General features: G+C 33.3%; 2 protein-coding genes across 2 annotated transcripts; both read right to left on the bottom strand.

Annotated features, from left to right (window-relative positions):
* Positions 1–245: 245 nt before the first annotated feature.
* Positions 246–3,810, bottom strand: LOTGIDRAFT_161309 (hypothetical protein; the record flags this gene model as incomplete). Its single annotated transcript, XM_009056630.1, has 6 exons — positions 246–321; positions 682–1,072; positions 1,699–1,849; positions 2,160–2,288; positions 2,862–3,146; positions 3,616–3,810. 6 exons carry the CDS (start codon positions 3,808–3,810, stop codon positions 246–248), a joined length of 1,227 nt encoding a protein of 408 aa, XP_009054878.1.
* An 8,766-nt stretch (positions 3,811–12,576) lies between these two features.
* Positions 12,577–13,656, bottom strand: LOTGIDRAFT_118213 (hypothetical protein; the record flags this gene model as incomplete). The annotated part of the gene is made up of 1 exon (XM_009056629.1): positions 12,577–13,656. The coding sequence occupies one exon, from the start codon at positions 13,654–13,656 to the stop codon at positions 12,577–12,579; it is 1,080 nt and encodes a 359-aa protein (XP_009054877.1).
* Positions 13,657–15,152: the final 1,496 nt, after the last annotated feature.

Genomic DNA, 15,152 nt, shown 5'->3' with positions numbered 1-15,152 from the left:
TTGGTTATATTTCCCTTTGTTCCTGTATGAAATCTCAGGATTGATGGTGATGTACACATACAAATTCAAAAAGACACACGTGGATTTGAAGGCTCGACGGTGAGCTGTAAAAAACTAGCTTAGCTTCTACATTCCCATTTCTGAGACTAAGGTGCGATTGGTCTAACGGATGGCGAACTGTCCCTTTAAATGTTAGTCGTACCGTTTTCGACCATTATGGCTGTTGGCTCTAAAAGAACAGTTCATCATACCACATGTATCTTATTGTGTGATATTTTCGGTCTTGGTATTTTAAATGGCTCTTCGTATTTTCTTTCCTCGCTGAAATAAATGGCAAAGAAACGAACTGAAAAGGTGTTTTACTGATAGGCCACAGAAAAAGTGACCGGGCCCACACTTTGCCGCCCTTTATATCATTGTACATAGGGGACGATTCTGTGGCCACTACGCGCCCCTCGTCCAATTATGCATGTGCAAAAAAGCTTGCAGTATTTCTAACTCGTATAACCCACTCAAGGATCATTTTGTTAAATATGATCATTATATTATCATTGGGAACTACATTACTTTAGGTCTCAAATCTCTTTAGTCACAAGAATATTATGAGTCAACTGACATGAATAACGTTATAGCGAATTTTCCTTTAGCAATATAAATGTACACAAAACAAGATATACCTACCTCGAATCACTCAACACATTATTATTCATAACTTGAATCTTTGTAGGCTTCGGCAGAGATTGGTGTATCTTCTTAAAGCAAAAGAAATAGACAACCCCAGCAATGATCAATAATCCACAGACTGACCCTAATAAAGCGAATATCACTGTGAGATACCCAGGTAATCCACTCTGGTCTGGCGATAATGTAGAAACCACCGGAGATGAGGATGTTGTGAGATCATTATGTGAAACTGTATTTGTTTGACTAGAAAGGGAAGATGGTATGTTATCTGTGCTGGTTAGGGACATGGTAGGTCCAGATGACGCTTCTGAAGATGCTGAAGACGATACACTTTCTGTGCTCGTTATGGGTGTGGTGGGAGCAGTTGATATTACAATTGTTGATGACACTGTTGAAAAGAAATCACACTATATAATAGCGTAGTACTACAAAAAATGTTTTTAATTTCAACTGTCATAAGAATGAAATGAATTGGGACCAAAAATTGTCGGATATCGGAGAATTTCGAACCTCGGATATCGGAATTCAGAGAGTACACAGTATGACAGGAATGGTGTAAGAATTTCTTGTTTTGAGGGGCATTGTAAAGCACAGTACCTAAGACACTGTTATCTATTGTTGTAGGAAGCTTTCAAGATATCGCGGTAACAAACGATGGTTTCATCAAGTGATCTGAAAGAGAGTTCTGTCTGGCTAGCGGCACCCACCAGAATAATCGTAATCCTGCGATTCTACAATGAATTTGACTAACGAAGACACCTAACTATAGTCTACTATCAGATTTCTACGGAGCCCCTAAGGCGCAATTGTAAACCTATTTATTTATTATTTCGTTTAAACGAAATAATTATTTCGTTTAAACGAATTAAATTATTATTAATATGTTTACAATTGCGCCTTAGGGGCTCCGTAGGATTTCCGACATTAATAGTCATATTATATTAGAAACGATCGGAAAGTTTAGACTTTCCTATTGGACATGTTTTAGCAGGTATATATTAGTTAATTCCTTACCAAGAGTTGGTTGCTCTATTATCGCATCAACCTTATACATAAACATCCCTAACTCGTTATAGTTACTATCTTCATCTATATTTACCATTTCCTCAGTTTTAGAATCAGGATGAATATAGTAAGACACACCGTCTCCGGCATTAAAACCAGACTGAAAATAAATACTTATGAAAGACCTATTTTAGAAAGCCAACTTCATTTCAGTTCTAAGTTTTAATCTTCGTAATGAAAATCATATCTGTCTGCAATATAATAAAGATAAATCGATGGAATCGAAGACTGCTTAATTTGCTAGCTTTAATTCCAGTCCCTGGAGAAAAGGACGGTTTGGGGTGACAGATATAACGGTTCAAATAGGAGATAAGACCCCCGACTACGGGTTGACGCTTTCGTTCCCCAAGTCCCTCCACTGCGACACACACCACAACAGAATCGCACTATTCATTACCCACAAGTCTTACCTTGGCTCTTACTTGAATGGATACATCAGGAAAGGGTTTACTATCATATACCCATGTGATGTTAAAATAATGAAATATAACTATAGACATCTCAGAATCACTAGCTAGGATTACTTGAAACACATTCCCCTGAAATTACAGAATGATCAACATTACGACCTACAATAGGATGTGTTGTAGGTCAGAGTTCAAGTCAAGCCAAATATGACATGCTTAACAATATAGTTTTGATTTTGCCACTTCTATCTTTAACAATATATACATGACGTGGGCAAACGCAAACGTTTTGCAATGTTCACAGCTTGAGATAATGCACACGTTGCAATAAATGTTATATTATGAATCCCAACTTTTTAAAACCGATTAATACGGATACACAGTTAGCCGACGATGAAATGCAAAGGTAACAATGAACCTTGCTACTTCATAATATATAGAATAGATATTGCTAGAGAAAGAAAGAGTAATTTATAGTTTGAGGTATATTTGAAGGAATTATGTCATTGTCTGTTCTGGTAGTTCTGAAGACTATTCATATATATATTCAAGACTCAATTCTACCCCCGAAAATGAAAAAACCAAGACCGTTTTCGAAGCAATGGTTTTAAGAAGCAATGTTATTAAAGCATCACATCATTACAATAGTTGACGGCGATCCAACCTTGATATATGAATCGGGAAATAAAAAAAAACAACACCCACCGTTCCTTCCGACTCATCATTAGCAAAAGATTTAACATTGTTCCAAGTACCAACAAACACCCAAGATGGATTTAAATTCTCAAAATAAGTCTTCACATCATCACCAACTTTATTCAGCGTTGTGGTGTCAGATCTCATCCCGTACCAAACCTCTCCGCCGTTAGCAACTTTAACATCTGCACACAGTACACAGATGACAGTTATACCATCACCAATTGGGAAAGCGCCTTGAATTTGTGTCACTCTTAATTCAGAATTAAAACTTATAATACCATCGATATTAATCTGAAATGAAAATAATCAATTAATCATATTCTGGAACTTTTGACTATTGTGGCCCTCCAAAAAAGCACCACAGTAATTGTTGGTCTCCGGCCCACAACATCGGATAGTGCTTTATAGGCTGCAGTATTACAGATGCAGTATTTGGCACATTCTTGTCCATCAGGCCGTCAGCAGATACATTTCCGTATGATGAAATACAAATGAATAGTTTATATCCATGTGAATCTATATACAGCCTGTTTAAAGGGGTTATATCAGACCCAGTTACATAGGTCTTCGGCCTGATCTTACCTTTTTAAAATTGACTGTGCTCATAGTGATTTTCGTTCAGTTACAACCATTATCAACTATCAGTCGAATCTATATCTATAAGGTACTGTGTAATATATTATAAACACATACCCATCAAAGATAACATATTTATTAAGATACGGTTTATACTTTAGCTTGATACAAGTTCGGCACTTACGTATAATTTGCTGTATAGGTTTCCATACAATTTAAAACTCTCTGTCAAATTTATTTGAGCGAATTGAGCATCAACTGGCGGTTGTATATCTCCTTCCGAAAGACCAAATGGTAGGTAGGTTTGGGCATTAGATTGTTTCCATTCATAAACAATACCAATTATGAAAAGCATTTTCATTGTAGTTATGACAGACATTGTGAGGTTGCATTTTATCAGAAGAGAAATGTCTTCTAGTCCATTCTAACAATAACTACACTGCTATTATATCGTGCTCTAGCCCCAACATCGAAAATTGGCTTTCGTATTGAATGATTCTGTAAATGAAGAATGGAGCGTTGAACATTGTTGAACATATTTAGAATCAATAGATTTAAAAATATTACATGCAGAACACTCAGGAATTGCAATTCAAACCTTGTTCATAGCTAATGAAAATTAGCATATAACAAACTATCATCTAATTATTATTTATAATTATTATATTAGAAATATTAAAACAAAATATATGATGTTACGTAGAGATGTACGCTGTGATCTTCAGACAGCTGACCTGTGTAACAACATGGTTTTAAGGTTCTGTTTTAATATTTCTATATCGCTCTACAATTGATATATTGAGCACTATTTTAACAGTGGTGTTTCTATATTGCTCTACAATTAATGTATTCGGGACTATTTTAACAGTGAAAATATTTTATTATTGTATTATAAATGTTGAGTAAATGTCGCTTATAAATATAATATTAAACTTACACTTTAAGAATTTTCTATGGAGTCCAATATCATCATTTATAATAATACGATTTTCTTCTTCTTAAACTGAGATTTTAATCCCTAGAGTTAAATCATCATAAAATGAAATAAACATAATAATTCAATTTACTCCTGAAATATTTAGATTGTTATCAAACGCTCATATCTTATTTATAAAGCATTTCATTCGACCTAATAAAATCCACGATGTTTACTCAGTTCGCCCAGAGAGACAAGTATTCAGAATGTTACATTTTTATAATTGCATACACTTATCTTCTTATTATACTATATACTGGATATTTGTTAATAACGCTTAATATAGATGCAATATACGCCACATAACATTTTACTTGGTCAATATTCTAATAGAAATGTATTAAAAGGTATGATGTTCATATAATACAATACAAGTATTGCGTCTTTAATTCTATACCAAAAACATTAACAAAGCCTTTTCTTACCTTCTAATAAACACAAAGGTTACTCCTCTTCAATGTGCAAGTTCATCTCTGAATAAATGTCACCCTGAAATGCTCTGAAAATGCCACACAGAAGGTACGTCTTTGAAAATTATACCACACTGAAAAATGTGTTACATTATAAATTATAGATCACAAAAAGAGTATAAGTCACACTTCATATGAGAGAAGCAGAGTATTAATACTCTTTTCTAAACACCTGATTGTACCTCTCGTTTGAGGACCTTATACACAATTATTACTCCCGTTTTTGTCTTGCTTTGGATGTCACACTGAATAGTTTCTATCACACTGAATAGTTTATATCTCACTTCGAGACGTCAGAATATAATTTCCATGTCTTGATACGCCACTTTTATACCATTTTATTTCAATCGAATTTTAAACTTAATAGCTACCACGTCTTTCATGTGATCAACGATTTTTTTTTTAGGTATTTCGTGGTCTTTTGAGGGAATTTGGGGAGAGCAATTAAGCAATCTCATTACAGCTAGGAAGACCATTAAAAGAGATTGACCCCGAGATTGGCTCCGTTCTTATTGCGCTGCTACTGCGACGGAAAATGAACTCAAAGCATGGTAAGGTCGGCATAAGCGTGGTATAAGCGTGTAGGCCACGACAGACATCGTCGCCATTGTGGCCACTATTCGCGTCGCGGCGTTTATTTTGGACATGTTAGACGATCTGTTCTGGAACGCGTTCAGAACACCATGGGGTCGAGAAGACCATCTCTTTGAACGGTTTGAAAGCGCGGTACAGTCTCGGCAAAGACGCTGCAAAACGTTAGAACTATAACTCGTGGTATAAGGTCGACTGTGTTTAAGTTTGTAATTTTTTTATTTATTTTTTCTAGTTTTCCTCGTGTTTGCCCGCGACCTAGTAGTTTCATATCGCAGTCTGGCGTGACTGGGCTATAACGACGTCTTATTTTTTTTAGGTATTCCGTGGTCTTTCATTTTTTTGAATTTAGGAGAGTAATTATGCAATGTGAATACAGCTAAACAGACCATTAAAATGGTGATTGACATATTAACGACCACCAACGCCCAGTCATGAAACGATAGAAGTAAGTTTATAATTTATGTCATTAATCAGTATGGAATAACCAACTGCTGACATTCTATATACAATACAAATAATACTAACTAAATTAAGCATATATCAGTTTACTGGAATTTTTTAAAATTATTTCTGTAATCCAGCTTTGGTGTTAGATATACGATCGCTATGATTCAATCGTCGTCTTATTTGTGTATGATATAAATCATTTTGTCAAACCGGCGTATTCCATGACGCTGTTTTAGGATTAGGATGTCAAAGATTTTGAAAAAATACATCATATAGGTATCTAAATATCTACAATAACCAAACAATTTAAACTGAAGTCTAGGGTCAAAACGGCAGACGAATTTCCGTAGTGGCTAGAAATATCGCAATCTTGAGAAATTATCGCGGCCCTTGAATTCGGGTCACAGGGCCCATACTCCTCAGTCCTCCATGCACCTTATGGGAAGAAACATTGCTATTTAGTTCGATCTATCTATACGAAAACAGAGACAACTTGACGAATATCATATCACTATATATATGATAGCATCGACGGATTAGGATCAAATTTGACGCATTGTTTGACCACGTCAGGATTTGTAGACCACGTAATGATCCGGCTCTCTGTCACTTTGCCTTCCAGCGAAATTCCTCGGCAATCGCGTACGTGCCATCTAATACATTTTCATTTTAACTTCTACATGAACTTATCCTGGTTACGATCTCCGCAATGGTCGGTCGAAATAGTACCTTCGGATGTTTCAACTCGGTTTCTTCCCGTCAGCAATGTGAGTCTGAGGACCGATACAGAAAAAGCTTAAAATGAAACGCCTTCTGTGCTGCAGACTGTGCAATCTCTTGAAATAGAGAATGCTTATGTCCATGTCCCTTGCATAATTCCCCTTTTGCACGCTACATCGAGTTGCCAGTCTTCATTTACCGAATTAGTTGCCGAATTTCACTCCATTTCATAATGAGTAAATAAATACTTTTATACATACCTTTTTATAAGCCAGATGATCGAATAACTGTCGCCAGATAGAGCTAGATCTTAATTCACCTTTGTATACCAACTGATTGAAATCTTTCCTCCTTCATTATAGGGTTAAGATGCGCTTAAGTGAATGAAAGAGGAGGGATACGCGCTGTCGATGTCGTATAGGATATGGGTATTGTCGTTGGTTTTGATGTTTAAATGTTCCAGCTCTACTTTTAATTTTTAGGGATATGCTGTCAAAATGTTGTGAAATTGAAACCAAAATCAACTACCGTATAGTCACATGCATTGGTTACAGGTTCTGTTTTGGATAAATTTATAGACAAACCTGACCTCGGACGTTCAATCTGAAAAAGGTCATGCCTGGGTCGACTGAGTAACATATCTCCTAGGCACTTTATAGATTAAATGATAAATTGTGTAATATCTCGGTACATGCTCTTTAACTGCAGGTAGTAATATTTATCAAGTCTTGGTGTGTGCTAATACAAGTTAAAATATCATTAAGAAAATAACCCGCAGGATTTTATCAATTATAATGTTTCTGAATATCATCGTTTTTAACTGTCAATAGGTCGATTTACTTTGATCTTTTTTTCAACAGAAAGGTTGATTTGTGTTTGAAATGTTTTAGCACCTCGTTTAATCGATCGTATACAGTTCACTTTTGTAAAAACTTGGTCATCTCGATCGTTAGGACATTGAAGTATTTTTAAAAAAGGCAATTACAGGTAATTATATGTGAAAGTCACGCTGCCTTTTCACAGCTTTCGAAGGAGTGTCATATCTATGATTATTATGAGATATGGAATTACACGTAATTTATCTAAAGAACAGATCTTACGCATTGAACTACGTCTATCCTTCATTGGGGAAGCCAGGGATCTTGATCGAGTCCTTGGACTCCACGATTTTGAGTCTGGAAACACCATAAGAGGAGGCAGTGTGTGTTTTATTAGTTTTTTCGTACATAGTGGCGCGGACATCCCGCACACGCTCTTTATACATAGTGAGATAATGCTTCAGAGTCGGTCTTTCACTTTATAGGAAGAAGAGAAGACGAAGAAACCACTCGGCTATCTACTGACAGGCGAGCATGCGTTCCCTCATAGAATCACCAAGATCTGGTAGCAATCTGAAGCGCTTTGCTCACTGAACCTTCTCGGCTCATAAAAACAAGCCAAGATACAAACAGAATATAAAACACTGAAATAGGACACTCTATATACAATAACAAAAACACACAATATAAAAATGTGTGTAATAAGATTTAATTCGAGTTAATCGGGGTCAACATTTCTTTATGTCTTAAAATCTGAAACCGCTGAATATCTTTTGTTAAAAGGGGTGTTGGGATTTACAGCACGAGTCTCTCATATTAGGTGGGCTGAAGTCGACAGACGATTCAAATGATCCCATCAGATCAGTCGAAGTCAATTTGACCGTTAACTAGCAACTGTGATCAATATGGCCTCTAATTGCGTCAACTGGACGTCGAATGAAGCAGCAAACCTGAGCAATCAACGACAACTTTGGTAACCGGAAAAAGTTACGATTTATAAGATTCTATACCCCTTTCAGTTTTACAACTGATCTGAAGCATGCTTATTATCAAAGCCGCATATATTATATTATTTGTTCACTCATTACCAAGTGGACGGTGTATGTGACCAGATATTCAGCAATAAAAACATTGTATCTTTAGCGTGTACAAACTATTATAAATGGACAATAAATTATAATACATTCCACTTCAGCACTCTAAACATCTTGAAGCAAAATGCCATACTGACAAGATACAAATGAATAGCATGGGAGGTAATTATACTTTCCACATTCAAAACACAGACTACAATTGACAAAAAGGGGAGATAATCACGACTATAGTTTCAGACCACATATATTTTCGAGCCTCTTGTCATATAAATATCGTATAATAGGGCGGTGAATGCTTAACATAATTTCTAGTGAGGGTCGTAAGCCGCTTGCAAGAGACCACATTGCATGGTGAAAAGTCCAGAAAACCTCTCGGGAATCAACACATATTTAGAGAAGCGCTTTCAGGACCAGAAAAGTCAAAAAAGTGGAGTGGAAAACTGAAAACAGTCATCAATTATTGTGGTACAATTGCACAGTTATGATATTATTTGCATTTGGTCAAGAAACACAACTGACTTTTTTTTTACCTTCATTTACTGACAAGAGACAATGAATTTCACAAGGAATAGTTGTATAACAATTGTCTTAATCATGATACAATGAATTCCACAAGGAATAGTTGTATAACAATTGTCTTAATCATGATACAATGTATTTCACAAGGAATAGTTGTATAACAATTGTCTTAATCATGATACAATGAATTCCACAAGGAATAGTTGTATAACAATTGTCTTAATCATGATACAATGAATTCCACAAGGAATAGTTGTATAACAATTGTCTTAATCATGATACAATGTATTCCACAAGGAATAGTTGTATAACAATTGTCTTAATCATGATACAATGTATTTCACAAGGAATAGTTGTATAACAATTGTCTTAATCATGATACAATGTATTTCACAAGGAATAGTTGTATAACAATTGTCTTAATCATGATACAATATATTTCACAAAGAATAGTTGTATAACAATTGTCTTAATCATGATACAATGAATTTCACAAGGAATAGTTGTATAACAATTGTCTTAATCATGATACAATGTATTTCACAAGGAATAGTTGTATAACATGTCTTAATCATGATACAATGTATTTCACAAGGAATAGTTGTATAACAATTGTCTTATTTATTGTCTTAATCATGATACAATGTATTTCACAACGAATAGTTGTATAACAATTGTCTTAATCATGATACAATGAATTTCACAAGGAATAGTTGTATAACAATTGTTTTAATCATGATACAATGCATTTCACAGGGAATAGTTGTATAACAATTGTCTTATTTATTGTCTTAATCATGATACAATGTATTTCACAAGGAATAGTTGTATAACAATTGTCTTAATCATGATACAATGTATTTCACAAGGAATAGTTGTATAACAATTGTCTTAATCATGATACAATGAATTCCACAAGGAATAGTTGTATAACAATTGTCTTAATCATGATACAATGAATTCCACAAGGAATAGTTGTATAACAATTGTCTTAATCATGATACAATGTATTCCACAAGGAATAGTTGTATAACAATTGTCTTAATCATGATACAATGTATTTCACAAGGAATAGTTGTATAACAATTGTCTTAATCATGATACAATGAATTCCACAAGGAATAGTTGTATAACAATTGTCTTAATCATGATACAATGTATTTCACAAGGAATAGTTGTATAACAATTGTCTTAATCATGATACAATATATTTCACAAAGAATAGTTGTATAACAATTGTCTTAATCATGATACAATGTATTTCACAAGGAATAGTTGTATAACAATTGTCTTAATCATGATACAATGTATTCCACAAGGAATAGTTGTATAACAATTGTCTTAATCATGATACAATGAATTTCACAAGGAATAGTTGTATAACAATTGTCTTAATCATGATACAATGAATTTCACAAGGAATAATTGTATAACAATTGTCTTAACAATGAATTTCACAAGAATATGAATAATGATATCATGGACTTCAAAAGGAATTACTGTAGAACTATTAGCCAAATCATGTCAACTACTTCTTGACAGGGAAAGCATTAAGACAATTGGTCCTCATGATAGTTAGCTCCATTATGATACAAATATAATAATTTTCAACGTGATGAAGAGCGGATGGATAGGCCCTTAGTAATGTATGGTAAGTGGCTCAATCAACCATGAAAGGACTATATATATTCAACAATTAGCTGAGGTCAGGACACAGCATATGGGTCCAGCAAAACGTTCTCAACAGAAGTCTAGATGGCTAGATACCTGACTGACTTACTGGCATGTGCATCTATTTCAAGATATGATATGGGACATCTAGTGTTGGCACTGATTTCATTACAATAATATTTTTTTCCCTCACCCCTACAATACTACCTTTATTTTGACTACCTGTGTGTCTAAAAATATACAAAATTAAGGTTAAATTCCTTTCTTTGATCAACTATTGACCGATATCAGTGTACCAATACTGTATTAATTATATCTCATTATGAGACATTAATATTAATTACTTATTATTACATAATAATTACAATAATAAGTCTAATTATCTACTATATTCTATAATAAATAGAATATATATATTTATAGATGACTCACAACTCAGAGTTCTATTTCAATAGGCACATGAATGTAAAACTTATATAGCATAATAAAAGAATACCAAAAATACTAAAATGAATCCATGGATTATTACATTTTACTTGGATAACAACTTAAGAAGAAACTCTACAAATCATGTCCATTCATGTCTATTGACCATGAATATTTATCTTTTTAGGTAAAAACTGTGGTAGCGATTTCTTCTGTGAAAGACCTCTTACAAGTTACTAGTTTATTGTGGTCTGAAATATTAATGAGGGTGACAATGCTCTTCTAATGCTTACTAAAACTTTTATTTATCTGTTAAATAATAATAATTCTCGACTTAAAACTGGGCAAATAAAAATGATAAAGATTGTCTTTTAATTGTCTGAAAATGATGACTTTAAAATTTAACAATTTTTATATATAACTGTAACATTAAATAACAAAAAACATCTGATTGACTTCAAATGTACAAAATAATTTTAAATTAGATGCGAAAATTCAACTTTCTACAATGAACAAAAATTAATGCTATACAAGAAACATAACAATGTAAATTGTTTTTTGCACTTCAAAGTTTGCTGCATACAATGATAATTTAAAAAACATTGCAATTTATAATTTGAAACAATAATCAACAAATTATAATGCTATAGAAGGAACACAACAATGACTAGATACTTATTATAATACAGTTTTATATTTTGATTAAATCAAACCCTGAAACTAGTTCAAAATAATATTAACAATATTAACAGGAAAGCTGCTTATTAACTGTGACTGTGGTTCTGCAGCTGGACCCTTGGCCCTTCTGAATTTTTAGAAGAAATGACTAGTTTAATGACTATTATTAAAAAATAGTGGGACTCTTCCATTAGTAAAATATTAAGGAGCTGGTTGATGGAAGCTTCATAACTTTTCAAAAATTACAAAAATACAATGCAAGAGTTCTGATTGGTATATTTCATTGAAGAATCAGGCCGCTTACTTGAAATGATACGAAGGGTCTTCTAACACCATTTTCTAGCGCTACGATCATAGCCTGATATCAGGAAGTTATAAAGTTTCTGACTACAGGTCCGTGAATGTTAAAATGTGGTTAGTAAATGAAGCGTACTGTATTTTGACAGTACTGGAATGTCATCTGCCATTCTTTAATAGAGGTATATTTTGTTTTGTTTCTCCGATGGGAAAAATAATAGGAAAATATCTGACAATTACAAAAAAATAATCTCAATTTGGCTACTCATAAACATATCTGTCACAATTTCGATATTCTTCAAAAGATTTATAAACTTGTGCTTCCATAACACTTAAAATAAAATATAAAAAAAAATTGAAGCAACAGTGGCTTTGGCTAGGAATTTGTTAACAAGTTAAAATAAATTAAGAAAGTTTTAAAAATGTTTCTACACTTCATTCTTGCCCTTTTTCTTCTTCTTCTTCATCTTCATAATACGAGTCATCCCATCCAAAATCTCGACCAGTTAATCGATAAAATTTCAAATTAAACTGATGAAAAAATGCACGTAGTTTATTTTTAATCCATGGCTGAATGCTGGGATGTTTTCTACCTTTGGAACGTGATAAGCACTTTTCTGATGCATCGTCATTTTTAATACAATAAAAACCTCGTGACACATTAAAAACAAAGTCACTCTTGGTTATTTCATGACTGATACCTAAAAAGGATTCCACTTTACGAATTTCTTTCCATGGAGCTCTAGTTAAATTGTCACCATCCACAATTTTAATTTGATCAAAACTAAAATATTTCAACCATTTTTGTAAATGTCTGCAGTATATTGACCTTCGAACAGCATTATATGAACGATTGATATCTCCAGTGTCTGCATCTATCACCAAATTCTCAAAAGGTATCACTGGCTTGTGACGAATGATTTTATTTTCACGGAATTGAGCATAGTCTGATATGGTACGTTCTACTGGATCTTTCACTATGAGTATTAGTTTAATGGACGAGTTCATGGCATAGACACGTTCTGGAACAACACTTTCTACCAAGTAAGATGGTGTTTTCTCTATAGTTAATTGAGTTTTATAAGTATAAGGCATTTTCTTACGGTACCAATCATACCCAAGTTCATAGTTCTCATCAAAATCAAAGAAATGTAACTCTCGCCCTACTGCCTGTATATCTGGATGAATGTTTAAAAATGAAAGTAGAGCTCTGGTGCCTGCTTTCCGTGCTCCAATAATAATACACTGAGGTAGACGACGTTTAGTATGAGGCAGGTGCTCTAAACGTTCTTTATGATTTGACGAATTCCCTGATAAACAAACTGAATTTCCACGTAAAAAATGTAACTGACTATTGGATATAACAATACAGAATACAGTTACCACTAAAATAAACACAATAGCCAATAACTTATATCTTGTTAACTTTGGACACAATATTTTCTTCCTGGTCTCATCCAGTCTTTCTCCCTGCTGTATGATATGATATTTAATGCTGCTTCGACCAGACGTCATCATAAGAGGTATTTTCATTACTTTAACTTATCTGAAAAATATAATAAAAAATTATTGACAAAATGAAGCAATAATAATGCATGAAAAAATTATCACAATAACATATGCATGTAAGGAAATATGAGAAAAAAAAAAAAAGTAATTCAAGTTTTTTTAGAAAGAAATGAAACCTCCACTAACACAATATTCAGTGTTGAATTTTCTTTTTTATAATCATTCAATGAGGTAATAATTGGAAGGGAATTTGATGCTCATATTGTTAATGGTGCAGTGTTATTTTGTTATCAGCATAGAAATATTGAACACTTAACACTATTAAGTAATACTTCCATGGCATCATAACACAAGTTTCTACATTATCACAGGTCATCTCATCTCTGATATTATACTATTAACAAAATAATCCCTGGCTAATTATTTCATCTGAGTATCAACTCATTTCCAATTAACAATAGCACTTTCTAACATTAGAATTAGGTCTCTGTTTCTCAATATATCTTATGAACAGATTGTTGTCATAGCGAGTGTAACTTTTTTTTTAAAAGGAATTCTCATTTTTACAAGTTCTGATTCAAAAAACTTTTCAGAAACCAAGTTCTGGATAATTAGGAGTTATTATAACTGCCCCTATGCTATTTCAAGTATTCCCTAACAGGACTAACAATCAACTGCCTTTCAATAATTTCACTAGTGAAAAAATCACACAATAACCAAGATTTCCCTTGAGTTTGAGATGTTAATAAATCACTGTATAAGATGTTACATCATTGTTCCACAAATCACATGTTTTGACATAGTTGTATATCACAATGACATTGAAATAAAAGAAGACTGAATTTTTTCTCCTAATCCTGTGTATTCTGTAGAAATTACAATGTAAGCTGGTAATATCAATATTTTCACAGATGTTATTTCTAACTTGAACTCTTTTCACTGCCTATCAAAAATAATAGCATATCTTTCACGACATTTCACATGAGACATCAAGTTACTGACAACAAATACTTTGAGTTATTTTCCTCTTGGTTTCACAAACATAATGAAAGAACCGAAATTTCATCTATAATACCTAACTTGGCCATTGCATCTGATAGTCGGATCAAGAGCACTTTTGCCAATGTCATTTGAGATGTTTTCTCAGATCATTTTATACATTTAAAACACAGACTGGAAATTTTACTTCTTGCTACTAATTTCAAGCTCTCTGAATAAATACCAGATTAAGATGACATATATAGATGACCTTTGTTTTTTCCAGAATTCTATATAATGTACTGGTAATAATGACAACATCTAAACAAGACATCAAATAATTTTACTGACCTACAGAACAATCTTGAAATAAACCAGCCTGAAGTTACAACCCCATGAGGAAAAATAGTCCAATTTCAGGACTTGTCCACAATGAAAACTATATAATACAGAAAACACAAGCATGATAGAGAATTGGTCAACTTGACATTTTCAAAATGAACTGACAGAGAATATGTTGTTCA

Source organism: Lottia gigantea (genome assembly GCF_000327385.1).
Source record: "Lottia gigantea unplaced genomic scaffold LOTGIsca_28, whole genome shotgun sequence".
Taxonomy (NCBI): Eukaryota; Metazoa; Mollusca; class Gastropoda; family Lottiidae; genus Lottia; species Lottia gigantea.
This window is presented reverse-complemented; position numbering and strand designations above follow the sequence as displayed.